Source organism: Hemiscyllium ocellatum, chromosome 26, assembly GCF_020745735.1.
Source record: "Hemiscyllium ocellatum isolate sHemOce1 chromosome 26, sHemOce1.pat.X.cur, whole genome shotgun sequence".
NCBI classification, from domain to species: domain Eukaryota; kingdom Metazoa; phylum Chordata; class Chondrichthyes; order Orectolobiformes; family Hemiscylliidae; genus Hemiscyllium; species Hemiscyllium ocellatum.
The window spans coordinates 15,908,963-15,932,709 of record NC_083426.1 but is presented as its reverse complement, the minus strand read 5'-3'; the positions used below and the strand labels follow the sequence as shown (position 1 = coordinate 15,932,709).

General features: G+C 42.4%; 1 protein-coding gene across 1 annotated transcript in view; it reads right to left on the bottom strand.

Moving 5' to 3' along the window:
• mdm4 (MDM4 regulator of p53) overlaps window positions 1-20,671 on the bottom strand; it is a 53,401-nt gene extending 32,730 nt beyond the window's left edge. The window contains exons 1-3 of the mRNA XM_060845397.1: window positions 20,539-20,671; window positions 5,166-5,262; window positions 706-780 (exon numbers count right to left, since the gene is read on the bottom strand). Coding sequence (XP_060701380.1) covers window positions 706-780; window positions 5,166-5,240 — 150 coding nt within the window. The 5' untranslated portion in view covers window positions 5,241-5,262; window positions 20,539-20,671. The remainder of the gene's footprint in view (window positions 1-705; window positions 781-5,165; window positions 5,263-20,538) is intronic.
• Between the last annotated feature and the right edge of the window lie 3,076 nt (window positions 20,672-23,747).

Here is a 23,747-nt window from a genome sequence, read left to right as displayed (position 1 = left end):
ATCAAAGGAACAGCAATTAGATATTCAGTCCCTTAAATCTGTTCTACCATTTGATAAGATCCTACCTGTGACCTACCTCGCCCTAAGGCCAGTTTACAATTAAAAGTGATCCATATGTCATACTTAAAATTAATACTCGACTCAGCATTAAATGCTGTTTCAAGAGATTATTTCCAAACTCCCAACCTTGAGTAGTAGTATGTCCTAGCTTGATTCCTGAAGCATCAAGTTATAATTAGTAGGCGAGGCTGCCTAATCCCAGACTCTAAACAGTGAAAATAGGATAATTTTATATTTCCCTTGATTTCTTGAAAACTTTATTCAAATCACTTCCTAGCCCTTTTAAATTCCAAGAAATGTAGTGCTAGTTTGTGTAATCCCACAATATAATGTGACCCAATTCATTTTGCTACATCCACACTCCACTCCCAAGGCCGGTATAATATCCCTGAAGGCGTGGTGTGCCCAGAACAGAACACATCACTGAGGGACTCTAGGTCAAGTCAAACATGATTTTGCTAAAGATAGTTGGACGAGTATGAAACCTAAAGTAGTTAGAAATGTACCAGACTGTTAAACATTTCTCCAAAACTATCATAATCTAATCCACAATTCCTAACCGAAATTCAGACAATTGTACCCAGCTGTTGCTCTTTGGGTAGAGAAGCTATTTTTCTATTCATAAAAAAACTTCCATTGTTTTACCTCCTTCAATGTGAAGTGTTCTCCTGATGCACCTGCTTCATGCAGGATGTTCAGCAGAGGTGTCTTTGGCCTTATCTAAAGGAAAACAAAATAGAGGTACAAAGCAACTTTAAAAAGTACATCAACAATGTTTATTTGCTTTTATCTAATTACTCACTTATTCTCATTGGCAATGATTTAAAGAGAAACACACTCCAGCAAATTTAGAAGCATCATTCAGAATTTTTGAACTTAATGCAAACATATCTAGCTGAAAGACAACAGAAGGTGATGGTTGATGTGAAATGTTCATCCAGGAGTTCAGTTACTAGTGGTACACCTCAAGGATCTATTTTGGAGTCACTGCTGTTTGTCATTATTATAAATGACCTCAATGAGGGCGTAGAAGGACGGGTTAGTAAATTTGGGGATGATACTAAGATTGGTGCAGTTGTGGATAGCGCTGAAGGATGTTGCGGGCTACAGAGGGTCATAGATAAGCTACAGAGCTGGACTGAGGTGGCAAATGGAATTTAATGCAGAAAGGTATGAGGTGATTCACTTTGGAAGGAGCAACAGGAATAAAGAGCACTGGGCTGATGGTAAGATTCTTGGTAGGGTCGATGAGCAGAGATCTCGGTGTATTATGTATTTCTAAACATTGCCACCCAGGTTGATAGCATGGTTAAGAAAGCATACGGTGTGTTCACTTTTATTGGTAGAGGGATTGAGGGTTCAGAGGAGATATACAAGGATGTTGCCTAGTGTGGAAGGAAGGTCTTATGAGGAAAGACTAAGGGACTTGAGGTGGTTTTTGTTAGAGAAAAGAAGGTTGACAGGTGAGTTAATAGAGACGTAAGATAATCATAGTGTTAGATAGGGCGGGCAGCAAGAGCCTTTTTCCGCAGATGGTTATGGTTAGCATGAAGGGACATAGCTTTAAATTGAGTGGTGATATATAGAACAGATATCAGAGGTAGTTTCTTTACTCAGTAGTACGGGCATGGAATGCACTGCCTGCAACGGCAGTAGAATTGCCAACTTTAAGGGCATTTAAATGGTCATTGGATAAACATATGGATGAAATTGGAATAGTGTAGGATAGATGGGCTTCAGATTAGTTCAACAGGTCAACGCAACAAAGAGTATAAAGGAAGTAGGAGTATACTCAAGAGGGAAATCAGGAGGGCAAAAAGGGGACATGAGATAGCTTTGGCAAATAGAATTAAGGAGAATCCAAAGGGATTTTACAAATATATTAAGGACAAAAGAGTAACTAGGGAGAAAATAGAGCCCCTCAAAGATCAGCAAGGCGGCCTTTGTGTGGAGCCACAGAAAACGGGGCAAGATACTAAATGAATATTTTGCATCAGTATTTACTGTGGAAAAGGATATGGAAGATAGAGACTGTAGGGAAATAGATGGTGACATCTTGCAAAATGTCCAGATTACAGAGGAGGAAGTGCTGGATGTTTGAAACAGTTAAAGGTGAATAAATCCCCAGGACCTGATCAGGTGTACCCGAGACCTCTGTGGGAAGTTAGAGAAGTGATTGCTGGGCCTCTTCCTGAGATATTTGTATCATCGATAGTCACAGGTGAGGTGCCGGAAGACTGTAGGTTGGCAAACATGGTGCAACTGTTTAAGAAGGGTAGTAAAGACAAGCCAGGGAACTATAGACCAGTGAGCCTGACCTCAGCGCTGGGCAAGTTGTGGAGGGAATCCTGAGGGACAGGATGTACATGTATTTGGAAAGGCAAGGACTGATTTGGGATAATCAACATGGCTTTGTGCGTGGGAAATCGTGTCTCACAAACTTGATTGAGTTTTTTTCAAGTAACAAAGAAGATTGATGAAGGCAGAGCAGTAGATGTGATCTATATGGGCTTCAGTAAGGCGTTCAACAAGGTTCCCCATGGGAGACTGATTAGCAAGGTTAGATCTCATGGAATACAGGGAGAACTAGCCATTTGGATACAGAACTAGCTCAAAAGGTAGAAGACAAAGGGTTGTGGTGGAGGGTTGTTTCTCAGACTGGAGACCTGTGACCAGTGGAATGCCATAAGGATCGGTGCTGGGTCCACTACTATTTGTCATTCACATAAACGATTTGGATGTGAGCATAAGAGGTACAGTTAGTAAGTTTGTAGATGACACCAAAATTGGAGGTGTAGTGGACAGCGAAGATGGTTACCTCAGATTACAACAGAATCTGGACCAGATGCGTCAATGGGCTGAGAGGCGGCAGATGGAGTTTAATTCAGATAAATGCGAGGTGCTGCATTTTGGGAAAGCAAATCTTAGCAAGACTTATACACTTAATGGTAAAGTCCTAGGGAGTGTTGCTGATCAAAGAGAACTTGGAGTACAGGTTCATTGCTACTTGAAAGTGGAGTCGCAGTTAGATAGGATAGTGAAGAAAGCGTTTGGTACGCTTTCCTTTATTGGTCAGAGTATTGAGTACAGGAGTTGGGAGGTCATGTTGCGGCTGTACAGGACATTGGTTAGGCCACTGTTGGAATATTGCATGTAATTCTGGTCTCCTTCCTATCAGAAAAATGTTGTGAAACTTGAAAGGGTTCAGAAAAGATTTACAAGGATGTTGCCAGGGTTGGATGATTGGAGCTATAGGGGGAGGCTGAACAAGCTGGGGCTGTTTTCCCTGGAGTGTTGGAGACTAAGAAATGACCTTATGGAGGTTTACAAAATTATGAGGGGCATGGATAGGATAAATAGACACAGTCTTTTCCCTGGGGCCAGGGAATCCAGAACTAGAGGGCATAGGTTTAGGGTGAAAGGGGAAAGATATAAGAGAGACCTAAGGGGCAACTTTTTCACGCAGAGGGTGGTACATGTATGGAATGAGCTGCCAGAGGAAGTGGAGGAGGCTGGAAATATTACAACATTTAAGAGGCATTTGGATGGGTATATGAATAGGAAGGGTTTGGAGGGATATGGGCCGGGTGCTGGCAGGTGGGACTAGATTGGATTTGGATATCTGGTCAGCATGGACAGATTAGATTAAAGGGTCTGTTTCCATGCTGTACATCTCTATGACTCTACTGCACTGTAGAGTTCTATGAAGGGATTCTCTTTTTAAATTCCCAAGCATTCAAGCTCATAGATTAACGTGTTAAAATAAGTAGATCTCACATGCCAATTCATTAGAATAATCAGTTTTATGAAATTCACTCCATTGGAATTCAAATGTTCCCATTTGAAAAATAATTATACAGGGCGACCGCTGTATCTGCGGATTCATTTTGCATGGTTTCAGCCACCCATGGTTGGAACACCTTATAGGGAATGTTCCAGAACCAAGGACCAGGAGACTGCCAGTACGATAAGTTTCCCATTTAAATGAACGGATTCGCTCCTGTCCGCAGTTTCGGGCTTCAGCAGTAGGTCTTGGAACGTTACCCCTGAGGGTACCGGGGGACAACAGACTCTCAAAGATTAGTACGTAAAGTAAGCTATTGTCTTTCTGAATTTAGTAAGTGTGATATGGACTAGGCCAGACCACTCAAAACATCCTTAAGCAAGCAGGCCAGACCATAACTTTGCAATTTGTTTCAGTAAGTGTACAGTGAAAATTACCTGGGGTAAGTTAGCCAGGTTGACTACCAGGTTTTCAAACAGAAAAATTTATTCACAAAATTGCACAATGACATACAAAGAACAGAATAAATAACCTCTGCAGAACAGATTAATTATGCTGTTCTGAAAATACACAACAGCCCCAATAATCAAATCCCTTAAACACAGTAAAAGTGAAACAAAGGCTTACAGGGTAAAGTTAGAAGAGCAGAAGGAGAGAGAGTTTAGCAGCCTATATCCTGTTTCCACACATCCCACAGCTGAACTCCCTAACTAATTCTGGACTGAACTGCTCAGCTTAACTTCGGTTTCCAGGACTGGCCACTCCCCTTTCATTATACAGGACACTTCTAAATATAAAAGCTTTGGCCTAAAGTCTCCTGTGTTTACAAAATGAATAAAAAGGCCTCTCAATACCCTTTTATCTCTGTACCAAACCCAGTTGTTTCAGAGCATGAAGTGTTTTATGACCCCTCTGAAAAAAATCAAGGACACTTTGTCGTTGATAAAAGGAACACCTTTTAGAGAAACAAAAGGATTAGTTCGGTGATAAATGTATTTCTGAAACTTGCTTCTACAGATGAGCCTTTTTTTGCTCCACAGGTAAGAACAGACTGATACACTGGAAGAATGAATATCCAGGAAATAACAAATTTAGGAAACTGAAATCAGTGTAGAGAATTACAACATTTCAGAACCTAAAAATGTGATACCAATATGCTAGTTCTCAAGATAACAAACAAGATGCGAATCTTGGGGATACTGTTTACAGTTCAGGTATCAAGTTACAGCACAATCCTATTATAGATCACCCATTAACACTGCACAAATACTTTTTCAAGAAAAGACATTTACAGACAAACTTACAGTCTTGATCAAATTACCTGGCCAAGCTTCTCTGCTGAAACACTGCATGGACTTTCGGATGTATACGGCTTAGACGTGGAAGCTGTTGTCATATTGACATGGAAATGTGCGTTTCTGAAGAGGAGTAGGAAAGATAATTTAGAACACAGCTATCACGAAATAATTGATGTGGCAAGGGTTAGTAAAACTAAAAGGTAGAACTATTAGCCATTATCCAGATGGCAAAAAACATCTTCCTCTCTGATCCAAAATTTAACTGAATTTATTAAGGCAGTTCTTAACCAGATAGCATGCATTGTTAATTACATGAAGCATTATAATATGGTTCCAGGATTTTGCATAAACATATAAAATGTCAGCTGTTTTGTCTAACTTCAGTTAATTGAACAATTTACACTTGTGAAAACTGGAAGTTCCTTGCAACTCAAAGAGTTTCAGCCCAATTTAAACACTTGCATGGTCTAAACAACCAGAAAAGTAACCAAAGTTTTGATTAGATTAGATTAAATTCTCTGAAGCAGGGCAGATCTCACCCAAAAGTTAACGAACTGTGAATCACCAAACCTCATGAAAACTGTTGGTGTTGCAGGAGCTCCAAGCCTTCACTTTCAAAGAATTAAACTTCAGAATTTCCTCAAAAGCCTCTCCAGCTCAGACTGTCTCAATCACTGCTCACATTTTTGGTCGCTCAGTTTCTTCCCAAGATTATTTAATTGGATTTCCAAGCCTGCACTCCAGCATGTACTCAAGTACACAATTACAGCTCTTTTGCAAACAGCTAGAATCATAAAGCTGTCATTTCCACTGGGGCTATTTCAAGCCCCAACATTTATGAGCTACACCAAAGAAATACACTTCTTCACCCCACTTATTTGCATGGTGATCATGTCCCAGTGTTGACCGTAAGACACAGGAGAAGAAATTAGGCCAATTCAGCCCATCGAGTCTGCTCAACCATTCAAATCATGGCTGATAAGTTTCTCATTCCCTTCTCCCGGTAACCCTTGATCCCTGTGACAAAGCAAAAACCTGTTTACCTCTGCCTTAAATACATTCAATAATCTGGCCTCTACAACCTTCTGTGGCTATGAATTCCTTAGATTCACCACTCTCTGGCTGAGTGTGTTCTAAAAAGGCATTCCCTTTACTCTAAGGCTGTGCCCTCAGGTGCTAGTCTATCCTACACATGGAAATGTCTTCCCAACCACCACTCTGTCCAGGTCATTCAGTATTCTGTATGTTTCAATTAGATTTCCCCCGCCCCCATCCTTCTACACTCCATAATGTATAAGCAGTCCTCAAACATTCCTCAAAATGATAAACTTTTCATTCCTGGGACCATTCATGTGAACCTCCTCTGAACACGCTCCATGGCTAGTATATCCTTCCTGTGACATGGAGCCTAAAACTGCACACAAGACTCCAAACGTGGCCTGATGGAGCCTGAGCCTGAACTGCCCGCAGTCTGCTCACATCAGTAGGAGTGCTGGTGAAGTCATTACTTTGCTTTAGCACTCTCCCAGGTTCAAGACCTACTTCTAAGAAGTACACAGATAAATTGAAACCAGTGAACCTTTCAAGCTCCATCCAACTCCATGGCAACATAGCATTATCTAGGCTGTCCTTAATCTAAACACTTAATCTCTCATTTACATCATCATCTTTGGTCTGATGGAGAAAATGGGTTTTGCAGTCAGAATTCCCTCTTCACTCCAAAATAAAAATTCTCACACTATGAGACAAATACAGGCAAACTTTTAAAACATGACCTCAACATTTTATTTATACTAGACTTTTTTTTTAGATTAGATTACTTACACAGTGTGGAAACAGGCCCTTCGGCCCAACAAGTCCACACTGACCCGCCGAAGCGCAACCCACCCGTACCCCTACATTTACACCTTACCTAACACTATGGGCAATTTAGAATGGCCAATTCACCTGACCTGCACATCTTTGGACTGTGGGAGGAAACCGGAGCACCCGGAGGAAACCCACGCAGACACGGGGAGAACGTGCAAACTCCACACAGTCAGTCGCCTGAGTCGGGAATTGAACCCGGGTCTCCAGGCGCTGTGAGGCAGCAGTGCTAACCACTGAGCCACCGTGCCGCCCACTACTCTCCAATTGTATTTATCCTATGTTCTATATTGAAAATTTAATTCCTAAAACTAACATTTACTAATACACATGAACTATTTATTTTCAACAGAGTACAGCAATGCCATTGAATTGGAAAAAGGTAATTGCTAGCTTTTCAACAAAGTGTAGATGACAAAAGTGCTCAGGGATAACTAAACTTGGCTACATTTATATAGTGGCTAACTCAGGTGTGTACAACTTTGCATGCATTTTGTTTTTTGTCTGCTGAATGGCAATTTGATGTTGATGTTGAAATAACAAAGAATTAGATAGACTGCTGGCATCCAATTCAAACAGAAGGTTTACATCCGAAATATTGACTTCTCTTGATGCTGGCCGGCTTGCTGTGTGCTCCCAACCTCCTGCCTGCCTACTTTGGATTCCAGCATCTGCGGTTTTTGTGTCTCCAGCATCCAATTCAGGCAACTTCACAATGGAACTGACCCATATGTTCTGTGCTACCTTTAGATTCAAAGCTTCTGTGCACCAAAACTAAATGTGTAACATTCTGGATTAGTGGTGCTGGAAGAGTGCAGTTCAAGCAGCATCCGACGAGCAGTAAAATCAACGTCACCCTGATGAAGGGCTTTTGCCCGAAACATCGATTTTACTGCTCCTCGGATGCTGCCTGAACTGCTGCGCTCTTCCAGCACCACTAATCAAGAATCTGGTTTCCAGCATCTGCAGTCATTGTTTTTATCTAAATGTGTAACAAGACTGGTTAATTAAACCGAACTATGTTGTGCTTTTCACTCACAGATGTCTACATTAGAAAAAGTTCTGAAGCATAATCATACAAATTATTCTCAAAACTATCATATCCTCAAAAACTTAAACAAAACACAGTTAAAGAAAGGTGGAGGTGGTGTTGAAGTTGCAGTCCCTACATCTTGCCCAGAAGGTCTGGGTTCAATCCCTATGTACCGTGGACCTGTGTAATAGTTAGGTTAAATCATATTCATTTTAAAAGATGAAATAAAATTCAAGTAAAAATTTGAGCCCAACTTTAAATGTTGTGCACAGATAATAACCAGAATGTGCGCTTGATCAAAAGTTTGAATACGCAGTACACGTTGGTTTACTACATATTAAAAAATCCTAGCTTCACACTTTCAAAGACTGATTTTCATGGACAAAGCCTATTTTATCCTCTACCAAACATTTCTGAAAGGTTACATAATCTGGAATGGTCTTTTCTCACTCTTGCATGTGCATTCTCTCTAACTTACGAAAATTATCAATTAGGTAACTTAATGAGCAGCAGCATGAATTGGCTATCATTCACTTTGGATAGTCAATCTTACTGAACCACACAGTAATTGAGAGTAATCATTTTTAAAGATGCAGTAAGATGGCCTAATATTCTCTCACTTTCGAGATGAAAGCCTTCAACACACCACATCTGAACAGTCACATTCCAGTAAATGAACAACTTTTCTCATTCATTAAAATCATTTCTACTTCAAGGACAAAAGGTAAAATACTGCAAACACTGGAAGTCTACAACAAAAAATGTAAGACAAACTCAGCAAGTCTGACAGCATCAATAATGAAAGAAAGAAGAGTTAACTTTAGGTCACACCTGACCCAAAACATTAACTGCTTCTCTAGCCACAGGTGCTGCTAGACCTGCCGAGTTGCTCCAGAGACTACTTCAAGGATTTCCACTTATGAATTAAAAAAGTCTTTTCCATTTCAGAGATTGCATATTTGGAATCATACATTCTGCAGTGAATCTATTTCCAGGTCCCATAAACACTAATGTAAGCTCAAATATTCAGGTGAAAAAGGTACAACTTTCAGTACCTTTGGAAAAAGATGATCCAAAGCCAGTGACAGCTGATTACATAACCTTTTAAGTAGAAAGACTATTAATATTTAAGAAATTTCCACAATGCAGGTCCCACAAACTGCAATAAATTGAATGGTGAGATAATCTGTTTTTGGATGTAAATTTGGTCAGGACTCTGGGAAAACTCTGCTATTCTTCTCCAAATAGAAGTGAGGAGGCTGGGTAGACCTCAGGCAAACAGGACCTCAGTTCAAAGCATCTTTTAAAAGCCAGCACCAAATAGCAAGCACTAACTCAAGAATAAGTGAAAGTGTCAGTGTCAATTACATACTCAAAACACAGGATCTGTCACCACCACAGGTATTGACGTTGGCCTTGCCTCTATGAATGGAGCAAAACAAAGCTGAACATCTCACCAAAAGCACAAAGGACTAAACAAAAGGTCAAGGTCTGAAGAAGTCACCATCGTTCGCCTAGTCTTTTGCTCCAGCTAACAGCCAGGGATAAATTAAACACAGGATACTTCACGAGTTTACCTTGATGGGCTGAATGGCCTGTTTCCACACTGTAGGGATCCTACAATTTCAATGAAATTATCAAGTTTGAATCAGAAATGTGAAACTGCATTGTAACAAAATTGTCAGATGGCAAAATAAAAAACCCGACTGTCCTAAGCACAATAAGCCTCAGAATTCAACACTGATATAACACAGCATAGATTAGAGTGGTGCTGGAAAAGCACGGCATTCAAGGAGCAAGAAAATCGATGTTTCGGGCAAAAGCCCTTCATCAGGAATAGAGATAGCACATTCTAGTACTTATTTTGGAAAGACAGATTAAAGCTGTAGCTCCAAATTACAAGATTTTGTGAATCGGGTATTGGTATTAGCTTACTGTCAGCGCTATTTCCTGAGCTAGAAACACATGGATAAAAGCTCGAGGTCAAAGATTTGAGTGTACAACCTTGGTTGAGTATAGTACACTGTTGATGAACTATCAATAAAAAATGCTGTTTTTCAGAAAAGACATTAAAATGCAATCTTCTGAGCTAGTTATAAAAGACCTATGGCATTCTTGTAGAGGTGCACTAGAACAGTTGCAAATGTGTTGCTGGTCAAAGCACAGCAGGCCAGGCAGCATCTCAGGAATAGAGAATTCGACGTTTCGAGCATAAGCCCTTCAAGGGCTTATGCTCGAAACGTCGAATTCTCTATTCCTGAGATGCTGCCTGGCCTGCTGTGCTTTGACCAGCAACACATTTGCAGCTGTGATCTCCAGCATCTGCAGACCTCATTTTTTGCACTAGAACAGTGACAACACATTAAAGCAACAATTCTTTGCTGCGAAATGCCAAGGTCCTGAATGCTAATACCATATGACTTTTTCTCCATTCAGCTGATAAGAACATTAAAGGGCTTTGAAAAGCAACAGTTAAGCAGAAAGAATTGGTTCTTCATATCAACAATGTCTTTGGAAATTTAGGTTTGGTGGGGAGTTGCAACACACATTAGCAGAAACACAAGAATACAAAATAGACTGCTAACTGGGTACACTGCACATTTGAAATGTGAAAAGCAATTTGTCCTTGGAAAGAATTTTATTTTAAGATTCAGCCCAAACAGATTTGAAGCTATAAAACTTTATTTTCAATACTATACTTACCAGGTGATCTGCATATGAGTCAAGTGTAATTCAAAACACAAGGGAATTCAGTTTAAACAATCACAATTCGAGAGGCTGTCCACATCAAAATCACAAGCCATTATCTAAGTAGTTACATTTGCTTTATTGTGATTCAGGCATATTGATTGGGTCAGTTCTGCTGCACTACTATTCAATCTATTGTTTCAGCACAAGGAAGAATTTCACAACACATTATCTGTTACTTTAAAACAAACAAGCTCTCTGAACCTTGCATAGAGAACCAATTTCTGACTACGCACAATGTGCAGAGACTATAGAAAATGCAATACAGAGGAATCTTAATTATCCAAATTTCGAATTATCCGAAGGAGATCTCAAGGTCCCGATAGAAACATTATTTCAAAGAGTGTTTCAACCCTGATCACGTCTTTTGTTTACAGTACAATGATTAAAAACAAATTTGGCTCACTGAAATGCTACCGAGAACAATCCAGGATATCGATGGGAGCCCAGGCACTACCTCCAAATGAATGACCTACCCGCCTTCTCTCTCCCCCCATACTTTCCCTGCAGTTCTATACAAGGGTGTACCCTAAACCTCCCTTCCCAGATAATCTCTCAAACGACGTCCTGTAAAGGACAAATGTGGAATCTGTTTCTGGATATCACAATGGTTGGTTGTATAATAAGTAATAAAAATGTGAGTACAACATTACAAAGTGACATTGATAGATAACTTGATTTTGGCAAAACTGTGACACAGACAACTTACTGGGTGTTATTACAACATCATCAGCTTAATTTATAGTTCGGTGGTAAATTATTATTTGACAGTGAAAGGTCAAATTGAATTAGGGACATATGTACTTGGCCCACTGAAATGGAAATGGGTACACAAAATAATCAAAATGGATATATGAATAGGAAGGGTTTTAGAGGCCAAGCGCTGGCAAATGGGACTAGATTAGGTTGGGATATCTGGTCAGCATGGATGGATTGGACCGAAAGGTCTGTTTCCATGCCATACATCTCTCCAAGGTGTTGCATTTTGATAAGACAAAGCAGTGCAGAACTTATACACTTAATGGTCAGGCCTTGAAGAGTGTCGTTGAACAGAAAGATCTGGGAATGCAGGTATGTAGCTCTTTGCAAGCAGTGTAACAGGTAGGTGGCGGTGAAGAAGGCGCCTAAGCATGCTTGCTTTCATTAGTCAGAGCACTGAGCACAGGAGTTGGAATTGTCACATTACGGCTGCACAAGACATTGGTATGGCCACATTTGGAGTGCTGCATACAATTCTGGTCACTATGCTATAAGGAAGGATGTTATTAAACTGGAAAGGGTGCAAAGAATATTTACAAGGATGTTGCCGAAACTGGAAGGTTTGAGTTATAATGAGAGACTGGATAAGCTGGGACTTAGAGGTGACCTTATAGAGGTTTAGAAAATCATGAGTGGCATAGATAAGGTGAATAGCCAAGATCTTTTCCCCCATGTGGGGGGGGAAACAAACTAGAGGGCACAGGTTTAATGTGAGAGGAGAAAGATTTAAAATGGACCCGAGGGGCATCTTTTACGCACAGTTGATGGTGAGTACATGGAACAAGTTGCCAGAGGCAGGTATAGGTACAACACTGAGAAGACATTTAGACAGGTACATGGGACAGGAAAGGTTCAGAGAGAAATGTGCCAAACCTAGGCAAAAGTGACCAGTTCAGTTTAGGAACTTGGTCAACATGGAGGAGTTGGCCAAAGAGTCTGTTTTCATGACGTATGACTCTGTGACCTATGAAATGATGCTGTTTATGATTAGAGACCTCGAATATATTGGGGAGGAAACTGTGCTGCAACTATATCAGCTCCTGTGGACAGACTCTCTTAAGCATCGAGTCATGTTCTGGGCACTGGACCACAGAAAGGATAATTTGACCTTGGAAGGCATGAATCCAAATTTACCAAGGTGTTTACCTTGGCTCCAACATTTACACCATGTGGAGCAATTATAAGAATCAGTGAAATATAGAATGTTAGAAAGTAATTTGATCATTTTGGAAGAAAATGAAATAGTTGACAGAGTTAAACTCCATAGGGCAAAAAGTGAGTACTGCAGGTGCTGGAGATTAGAGTCAAGAGTGTGGTGCTGGAAAAGCACAGGTCAGGCAGCATCCAAGGAGCAGAAGAATCGAAATTTCGGGCAAAAGCCCTTCATCAGGAATTCTTTGAAGGGCTTTTGCCCGAAATTTCGATTCTTCTGCTCCTCGGATGCTTGGACAAAAGCCCTTCATCAGGAATTCTTTGAAGGGCTTTTGTCCAAAACATCAATTTTCCTGTACCTCGGATGCTGCCGTACCTGCTGTGCTTTTCCAGCACTACACTCGACTTTAAACTCCATTGGTGTTACAAAGTTACAAAGTATTTCTTGCAATGGCTGTCAGGTGTAGGGCTCTCCAACAAAAACCAGTGGTTAGATACCTACTCAAATGAATAATTTTGAGACTGACAGAATTTTGCAAGCGTGGGATATTGAGGGGTGGCGAGCAATGGCAAATGGATGACTTAAGATGCAAACATGATTGATAAGAAATTCGAATGCTTGAATATTCTACGTCCTTTTCTTTGTACACATTTCTAAAAGAAAATCATTAATTTCTGTGTAAATGGCATTATTTATATTGAAAAGCTTTTCTAACCAAATGTGTGTGTAGATCTGCCTTTCTTTTGTGACAATAAGCTTATATTGGCATTTTCATGTGAGCCTGGGGTGAGAATTTGTACTGAGAAGTTTGTGTGAGATACTGCATGTCAATTGGGGGAAACTGCAAGAGGAGTGAGGGAATATAATAGGACAGTAGAGGAAATTTTGGAGCATCAGTGAAGAGTTTGGTGTTGTTCAGGTATTATGGAATCTGGCAGCTACAAGGAAGGAAGGAGGTGCCGAGGTGAATGCGATGTTACATATTCTTTTGCACTGTTACATACTGTTAAATATTGAACAAAATACTAATACAAAAGCAAAGAACAGCAGGTGCTGGAAAGCTGAAATCTTTTTTAAAAAGGTTAAAAATTCAGATCAGGCAGCATCTGTGGAGAGAATCAAGATTCTTGACCATAAAGCATAGGAAAAGGAAGACAGTTCGGCCTCTTGAGCTGTCCCATTCATTAGGATTAAAGCCTGAGCTGACATTCCTCACACACATTTTTCTGCATTTGCTCCATAACCCAAGGAGTTCCAAAGACACTCAATCTAAGAAATCCATCCCCAGCTCAGTCTTAAATTGGCACTCCTTTACTGAGATGGTGTTCCTCTCATCCTAGACTCTACCACGAGAGGAAACATTCTCTCAGCATTAATCCTACCAATGCCTTCATGTTTCAATAAGATCACTTCCAATTTTTGTAAATGCGAATGGGTAAAGACCCATGTTGTTTAACCTTTACTCATTAAACAAAGAGGACCAAAACTGCTCACAGTAGTCCAGATGTCACCTCACCAGCACCTTGTACAGTTGCAGGAAGACTTAGCTCTTGTATACCCCAGCCCTTTCGAAATAAGGGCTAGCATTCCATTAGCCTCCCAAGTACCTGCTGCACCTGTATGCTAGCTTTGTGTTTTGTGTGCAAGTATTCCAAAGTCCCTTTGGTGTTGCAGTTTTTCTCCATTTTAATAATAGCTCTCCACTTAAAAATAAACAATTTTCAGTTTCCCACATTATATTCCATTTGCCCACCTATTTCACCAAACAATCTCTCTCTCCAAACTGCTTGTATCCATCTCACAACCTGCCTTTCCACTTATTTTTGTATCACCTGCAAATGTGGTTACAGTACATTCACTTCCTTCCTCCAAGTCATTGATACATGCATTTCAAACAGCTGTGGTCCCAACACTGACCCCTGTGGAACCCCATTGTTCAGGGTAGCTAATGTGAAAAAGTACCTTTTATCCTTATACTTTGCTGTTGTCTGCCATTAGCCTATTCCCTATTAATGCAAATATACTACCTCCAACACCATGTGCTCCTATAGGATGATGATGATGTTTAATGAAATATCATAGACTTGAGATATTAACCATTCCTTTCCATTATTGCAGCCTGGACCTGACTTTTTTCTAGCATCTTTTATTATTTATTGAATGAAACATTATCAAACTGTTACATAGTCCACACTTACTTCAGTCACCAGTGCATTAATATTTTAAAGGCATGGTTAATATATCAGAAATGCAGAGTGAATGCACAGCTAACAAAATAATGGTGTGCTGCCATTAACTTGTGCAGGGCTGACCAACTGGTCATTATAAATCAAAAGTTTGTCTGTGTGCTTTGACAGGCAGATTTCTTTAAGAAAATGATGTACAAGAACAGTGGCCTGGATGGTTAAGATATAAAAACACTTAGAATAAGGCAACACACTTGAAAATGTAAGAAATGTGCTCTCAGAAAATGTGCAGAAAGAAAGAACTACAAGACGTACAAGATCATGCGGTGTTTATATGAAGAGCTGTGGCAGGTGTATTTACTTTCTTAAACTTTAGCCATGACTTAGGAAACAGTGGGTGCAAATCTGCTTTGTTCATATCTACTTCTGAACAGCTGCGAACATGCAAAATCTACAGTTATCTACCTCAAATTACATTCAACTGTCATTATCTGAAGTACAAGAAAATTTCTTAAAAATTATTAAGCAGTGAACTTCCAAGCAATTTTATATATAATTGATCGAGAGGAGCGATCGGCAAATGTTTTCATAAGATACTATATACTTGTGTGAAGGAGAATCAAGGGTTATGGGAAACGACAGCAAAGTGAACATTATAAGTGCCAATCAGCCACGATCCTTATGAATGGCAAAGCAGGCTTGAGGGGTTGAATGGCCTGCTCCTGTTTCTATTTCTTATGGTCTTAAGCTGCTGTTATTTTGGGAGGCGTTGTATAGATGTTTCCCCTTGTGGGACAGTCATGAACAAAAGTCGTGGATATAGGATGAGAGGAGATAGGTTCAAAACTGAGATGAGGAGAAACTACTTCTCTCAGAGAGTTGTGATTCTGTGGTACTAACTGCCCGAAGTTCCATGGAGGCAGAATCAAACAAACAGATTCAAGAAAGAAACAGGTAAGTTTCTGATGTAAAGTAGGATAAAGGCCAATGGGAATTAAGCAGGCAAGTGAGAGTTGAGACAAGGATAAGACCCTGACGAAAGGCTTACTCCCAACACGTCAGATGCTCCTCAGATGCTGCCCAACTGGCTGTGCTTTTCCAGCACCCCACTCTCAACTCCATGAGGATACAATCAGCCATGCTCATGTTAAATGGCAGAGGGGACACAAAGGGCTGAATTGCCCATTTCTGAACCTAATGCCTACATTCCTGAGAAAACTCTGAGCATCACTAGCATCCTGCATGTTATTTAATGTGTCCCTCCTGTTCCTCAGACATCCAGTTTCTCAACAATTTCATGGAAACTTCAGGAACAGTACCTCAGCTTTCCTAGCCACACAGCTCTAAAATCTGAACATGCCTTTGTTTGCATTTTCTCTTTGCCACCTTCACCTAAAATGCAGCACATTAGTGGAACGTTCAGTTGAACTGCAACACCATGCGACAGCAACTCATTTTCCACTTGGGGACCCTGAAGCCTTCAGGACACAAAAAATAGAGTTTGCTAATTTTAGGGCCTGAGTATCTTCTCCCATTTCCTTCGTCCAACCTCTGCACACCAGACCTTTTCATCACAAATATCATCAACTGTCAATAATCCACATTAATAGCTACTGATTCTTTTATGCTGACCTTTGAATGCCCAATTGTTTTCCTTCTCTGGGCTCCATCTCCACCTATTAATTGCTCAAGTTAACAAGACTCCTGACTTTTATCCTTCTTTTCACCTGTTCAGTTCAGATAAAGAATTTAATTTTCTGTTTCAAATAATGGCATCACTTTGAAAGTGGGAAACTGCATATTCTCTGACAGAAGTTGAATGTTCTAGTTCTTTGCATAATTTCTCATTGTTTTAGATTTTTAGAACATGTAGTAATTTGCTTCATAAAATTGTACCTTACTGTGTTGTCTCATCATTACTGGAATTTTCACAAGGCAAGTTCTCAAACAGGCTTCAATTATTGATAACAGCCTAAGTACTAATATGTCAGTAAATTAATATAATTCATATTCACAAAGGTCATTTTTGAGTAATTAGCATTGACTATATCCATACTTGTCAATTCTTCCTCATCAAAGATGCTGGTGCTAAGAACCAGTGCCATCTGCTTTTCAGTAACTCACCCTAACTTAACGCACAAACTATTTGATCTTGAAGCAACATTATAATTACATCCCAATTTAGGAGCAAATTACTGCAGATGCTGAAATCTCTACCGAAAATAAAGCATGCTGCAGATCACAGCAGGTCTGGCAGTATCAAAAGAGAAATATGTAAGTGTTGGGGGGTGGGTGGAGTGGAATGCTAAGGGAGAAAGGATGTTGATAGCTCAGATTAAGTGATCAGAATGTGAGAATAGCAGAACAATGGTGTGTCTAACTGCCATACTGTAAAGAACAGACAATCTCTCTGGGGAGGAGGAGGGGAGAGGACAGAAAACTTGGTGACATGGAATCTAACAAGAAAAGCTAAAAAGGGAAGGAATGGGAGGGGGTTCACAAGTTGATGGTGTTGAACTCAATATTAAGTCCAAAAGGCTGTAAAGTGCCTGGGGATAAGATGCAATGCGATTCATCTCAAACTGGAGGAACAACATTGCATCTTCAGAGTACGCAATTACCAGGGACCAGTCAAGGGCAGATTTTCCTACACCACACAACCTGGAAGACTCAGGCCATTCTTACCATACCACTCAGGACAACCTGTTTTGGCACATACTTTTCAAATACTGTAGCTCATTACATTTAAAATATTTTTGTAACAAGACTTTCTTCTGATACTAAGTCTCAATCCTCACACTTCTATACCTGTCATTAGATTAGACTTACAGTGTGGAAACAGGCCCTTCGGCCCAACAAGTCCACACTGACCCGCCGAAGCGAAACCCACCCATACCCCTACATTACCCCTTACCTAACACTACGGGCAATTTAGCATGGCCAATTCACCTGACCCGCACTTCTTTGGACTGTGGGAGGAAACCGGAGCACCCGGAGGAAACCCACGCAGACACGGGGAGAACGTGCAAACTCCACACAGTCAGTCGCCTGAGTCGGGAATTGAACCCGGGTCTCTGGCGCTGTGAGGCAGCAGTGCTAACCACTGTGCCACCGTGCCGCCCACAATTGAACAGTCATATTGAACAGTCCTCCACATACATACTAGGAGAACATGAGGACTGCAGATGTTGGAGGTCAGTCGAAATGCATGGCACTGGAAAAAGCATAGCACGTCAAGCAGCATCCAAGGAGCAGGAGAGTCAATATTTCCAACATATGCCCTGCATTAAGAATGTATGTCATGGGGTGGGGGGGTTGTCGGGACAGGAGGAACAGTGCTGGGGGAAGGTGGCTGGGAAGGCAAAAAGGTAGATGCAAGCATGGGGATAGGTCGGAGCAGATAGGTGGGAAGTAGAATTGACAGGTAAGATAGTTCTGAGGGAAGCGGGGGGGGATGACGTGGAGATGGTGGTGTGTGTGTGTGGCGTGCAGGGAGGAGAGAAGGAAACTGGTGGAATTGACATTGATGCTCTGGGGTTGGAGGATCCCAAGACAAAAGATGAGATGTTCCTCCTCCAGGTGTCAGATGGCTCTGATTTGGCAGAGGCGGCCCAGGACTTGCACATCCTTGGAGGAGTAGGAGGGGGAGATGAAGTGGATAGGCCAGAGTGACAGGGTTGCTTGGTGCATATGTCCCAGAGATGTTCCCTAAAACATTCCACAAGTTGGCATCAACAATCCCATTAACTTGTGGCCAACCACATTAACACCACCCCACCCACCCATACCAAGGACATGCAAGTCCGCCAAATCCGAGCCACCTGACTTGCATTTCACCAGTTTTCATCTCTCCTCCACCCACGTCATCCCAGATCCAACTGACACCAGCCTTTTGAACAGTCCTACTAGTCCATCTTCCTTCCCACCTATCCACTCCACCCTCTCCTCCGACCTATCACCATCACCTGGTGCCATTTTATAGGTGCGCCATCAAGAACATTGCATCCAGATGTATCACTACCTGGCACGGCAACTGTACCATTCAAAATCGGAGATGGTTACGGAATGGTGAACTCGGTCTGGACAATCACAAAGGCCAACCTCCCATTTATAGAATCCAACTACCTGGCCTGCTGTCAAGGAAAGGCCACCAGCATTCTTAAAGATCCATCCCACCCTGGCAATGTTTTTCTACAACTTCTACCATCAAGCAGTGGGTATAGAAGCCTGAACACATGCACCAGCTGGTTTCCTAACAGATTTTACCTACTGAATGGACTCTCAAACTCTTAACATTCGCCTGTACCTGTACTTTTGTTGCTGTCTACCTATTATTTACTATCTATGCTACTTAGTTAAATGATCTGCTTGTAATGCTAGCAAAACAAACTTTTTCACTATGCCTCAGTACACGTGACAATAAATTCAATACCTATTGCCTTCCTAGCTAACTGAACCCCCCCCCTTACTTATTTCTCGGCCCCCCTCCCCTTCCCCACATCCCTAACAAAGGGCTTATGCCCGAAATGTCGACTCTCCTGTTCCTCGGCTGTTGCTTGACCCGCTATACTTTTCCAGCGCCACACTTCTCGATCCAGTTAAGCACGTGTGTGCTCTCTCTAAGTGGGGCCAGTTTAACCGACGTGAAATCTACTGCAACACACAACCAGAAGCAAGAGGAATCGCAAGTCTAAAATGAGAAAAATACATCACCTCCCAATCCCCCATTACCAGTCACTTCCTAATTAGGCAAGATACTCGAGTACTGCTTGACAGGGCTCACAGAGTTCAATTCCAACCTCGGGCTGTGCGCAGGGTGCACACCTTCCCCCAGTCTTCATGGGGTTCCTCCCACATTTAAAAGATAAGCCGGTTAGGTGGGTGAGCGGGGGGTGAGGTTGCTCTTCGGAGGGTTGGTGTGAACTCGAACGGCCTGCTTCTTAACCTGATGGAAGGGCTTTTTCCCCCGAAACGTCGATTTGTCTGCTCCTGGGAATGCTGCCTGACCTGCTGTGCTTCCCCAGCACCACACTAATTCAGACTCGGGCTTCCAGCATCTGCAGTCCTCGTTTTTAACCTGCTTGTTAACCCCCCCACCCACCCCAAGGCTTTCTCTAGCCAGTAGAAAGTGAGGACTGTAGATGGTTGCTCTCTCAGTACAGGGGCGGTCTGCAGCCTTGAGCTTCATACCAGACCCCCCCCGCAGAGCAACCCTTTCAGCCCTTTGCCCCCCTCCCCAAACACACACACACGGCGGCGGCGGTGAGTCTAATTCCATCAGGCGCCCATCCAGAGTCATTTCGAGATCAGTGGGGGGCGGCGAAGGCGGCGGGGCTGCCCTGCCGAAGGGGGCTGTCACTCAGAGCCCCCCCCACACACACACACCACACCGGAGCTGGACTCACACACGCAGAGTCTGCACCCGAGATCTTCGTGGAAATATAACGTGGCCAAGGCCATCCCCATGTCATTCTGTGCGGGAAGACCGCCCCCCGCCCTCCCCCCCCGGGAGCGCCCCCCGCGGCGCTGTTCATCCTCTCCCCTGAAGGGGAGACCGAGCCGAGGCCTACTCTCCGCCGAGGGCCTGGATCGCCCAAGGTCATGGGGGAGGGGGGAGGGGGGGGCAATGAACTCCGACAACCCGTACTCACACTGAAGCACCCTCATCTCCGAGGAGACATCACCGACCGGCAGTTGTGGTTTTTTTTGGGGGGGGGAAGGATCAGCCGTTTTTCACCTCGCCGACATGACCGCGCCAACCGTCACTCTCCGCCGTGGGGACTACTTCCTGTGACGCCACTCGATTGACGCGCGCCGACAGCCAACCGTCGGCCCCGCCCGGCGGCAAGACCCGCCCAAGCCATTCAGCCGAGCCTCCTGTCCCTGCCCCCTCCCCTGACAGCGGGAGCTCCGCCCACCACTTGGAAAGTTTGCAAACTCACCCCGAAACTGTCTGACTCAAAACCAAGCAGCAACATATTGGAGGGTGCTCCTCTTCCCCGTTCCTGCTCATACTTCCTTGGGCTGAAGCAGTGCAACCTTGTCAGCCTGCAATTTGTCTGCTACACTGATTAAACACAGATTGCCCTCTACGTGTTACAATGCATAGAAAGCTCTGAGAGTTTGTGCTACGTGTACACAAGTGTTCCCAAGGAATTAAAAAGGAACTCCTTCCACTACGTGGCAGACCTCATTCTGGCATCAAATGCACACCACTTCCATCTGTCTTAACTATTTCCTTAATGACAGAGCAGCAGTTATCTGTTGTAACGTTTTCAGTCCCAAAAATATAGTAGTGACAATGCAAGTCGAGGTAACGGAAATAACTGCCAAAACAAAATATAGCAGCATATCCAAAAGTTCAGTGCCCTTGTTACCCCTGAAATCCAGTTAGTCCCACTTGTATTGTTCAAACTACAGTCCTGGTGATCCACGTGCAAAAAGGGTAAAAAAATGAGGTCTGCAGATGCTGGAGATCAGAGCTGAAAATGTGTTGCTGGTTAAAGCACAGCAGGTTAGGCAGCATCCAAGGAACAGGAAATTCGACGTTTCGGGCATAAGCCCTTCATCAGGAATGTGCAGCTGAAGATATAGAGATCAGAAAAACTGAAAAACAAAGGTCTATGTATAGGAGGTTTATCCCACCTCCCTTAAAGCATCAAGTTTTTAATTTCTTCAAATGGCTGATTGGCTCTTGCAGTTGTGTCTTTGCACGCTGACTAGCAACCAAGTCATATTTTGAATTATAGATAGGAGCTTCACAATTCTATCACTCAGAACATCCTAAAACAATTCATTACATTTCTTTAAGTACAACAACCATTTAAAAAAAACAAAGGAAAACATGTGCATGTTCCAGCGTTGGGATAAAGACCATTTAAACAATAGATTCCTGAGTCACAAAGATGTACAGCACGGAATCAAACCCTTCAGTTCAACTTGTTCATGCTGACCAGATATCCCAACACAATTTAATTTCAATTTACCAGCAAGTGGCCCATATCGGTCCAAACCCTTCCTATTCATGTACCCAGCCAGATGCCTTTTAAATGTTGCAATTGTATTAGCCTCCACCACTTTCTTTGGCAATCCATTCCACATATGCACCACCCTTTGCATGAAAAAGTTGCCACTTAGGCCTCTTTTATACCTTTCCCCTCTCACCCCAAACCTATGCGCTCTGGTTCTGGACTCCCAACACAGCAGGGAAAAGACTGTTTATTTACCCTATCTATGCCCCTCATGATTTCATAAACGGTCACCCTCAGCTTGCAATGCTCCAGGGAAAACAGCTCTAGTCTATTCAACCTCTTCCTATAGCTCAAACCCTCCAACCCTCGCAACATTCCTGTAAGACTTTTCTGAACCCTTTCAAATTTTGCAACATCCTTCCAATAGAAAGACCAGAATTACACACAATATTCTAAACGTGGCCTAACCAATATCCTGTACCACCACCACATGACCACCCAACTCCTGTACTCAATACTCTGACCAATAAAGGAAAGCATACCAAATGCCTTCTTCACTATCCTATCTACCTGCAATTCCACTTTCTAGGAGCTATGAACCTGCACTCCAAGGTCTCTTTGTTCTGCAATACCCCAAGGACCTTACGATGAAGTGTACAAGTCCTGCTAAGATTTGCTTTCCCAAAATGCAGCACCTCGCATTTATCTAAAATGAACTCCATCTGCCACTCCTCAGCCCACTGGCCCATCTGATCAAAATCCCATTGTAATCTGAAGTAACCTTCTTCGCTACCTATGACACCTCCAATTTTGGTGTCATTTACAAACTTACTAACTATATTTCTTATGTTCACATCCAAATCATTTGTATAAATGATGAAAAGTAGTGGACCCAGCACCGATCCTTGTGGCACTCCACTGGTCACAGGCCTCTAGCCAGAAAAACAACCCTCTATCACCATCCTGTCTTCTACCTTTGAGCCAGTTCTGAATCCAAATGGCTAGCTCTCACTGTATTCCATGAGATCTAACCTTGCCAACCAGTCTCCCATGGGAACCCTTGTTGAACACCTTACTGAAGTCCATAAAAATCACATTCATCGCTCTGCACTCATCAACCCTCTTTGTTACTTCTTCAAAAAACTCAGTCAACTTTGCGAGACATGATTTTCCACACACAAGCCATGTTGACTATCCTTAATCAGTCCTTGCCTTCCCAAATAAGTGTACACCCTGTCCCTCAGGACTCCCTGCAGAAGGCCCACCACCGACATCAGGCTCACTGGTCTATAGTTCCCTGGCTTGTCCTTACCACTTCTCTTAAATGGAGGGTCCATGTTTGCCAACCGAGTCTTCCAGCACCTTACCTGTGACTATCAATAATACAAATATCTCAGCAAGAGGCCCAGCAATCATTTCCTTTGCTTCCCACAGAGTTCTAGGGTACACCTGATCACGTCCTAGGGATTTATCCACTTTTATGCATTTCGAGACATCCAGCACTTCCTCCTATGTAGTATGGACATTTTTCAAGATGTCACCATCTATTTCCATACATTCTATATCTTCCATTTCCTTTTCCACAGTAGCCACCGATGCAAAACACTCGTTTAGTATCTCCCCCATCTCCTGCAACCCCACACAAAGGCCACATTGTTGATCTTTGAGGGGCCCTATTCTCTCCCAAGTTACCCTTTTGTCCTTAATGTATTTGTAAAAACACTGTAGATTCTCCCTAACTCTATTTGCCGAAGTTATCGCGTCCTTTTTGCTCTCCTTATTTCCCTCTTAGTAAACTCCTACTGCCTTTATACTCTAAGGATTCACTCATTCTATTCTGTCCATCCCTGACATACACTTCCAACTTTTTCTGAAGCAAACCCTCAATT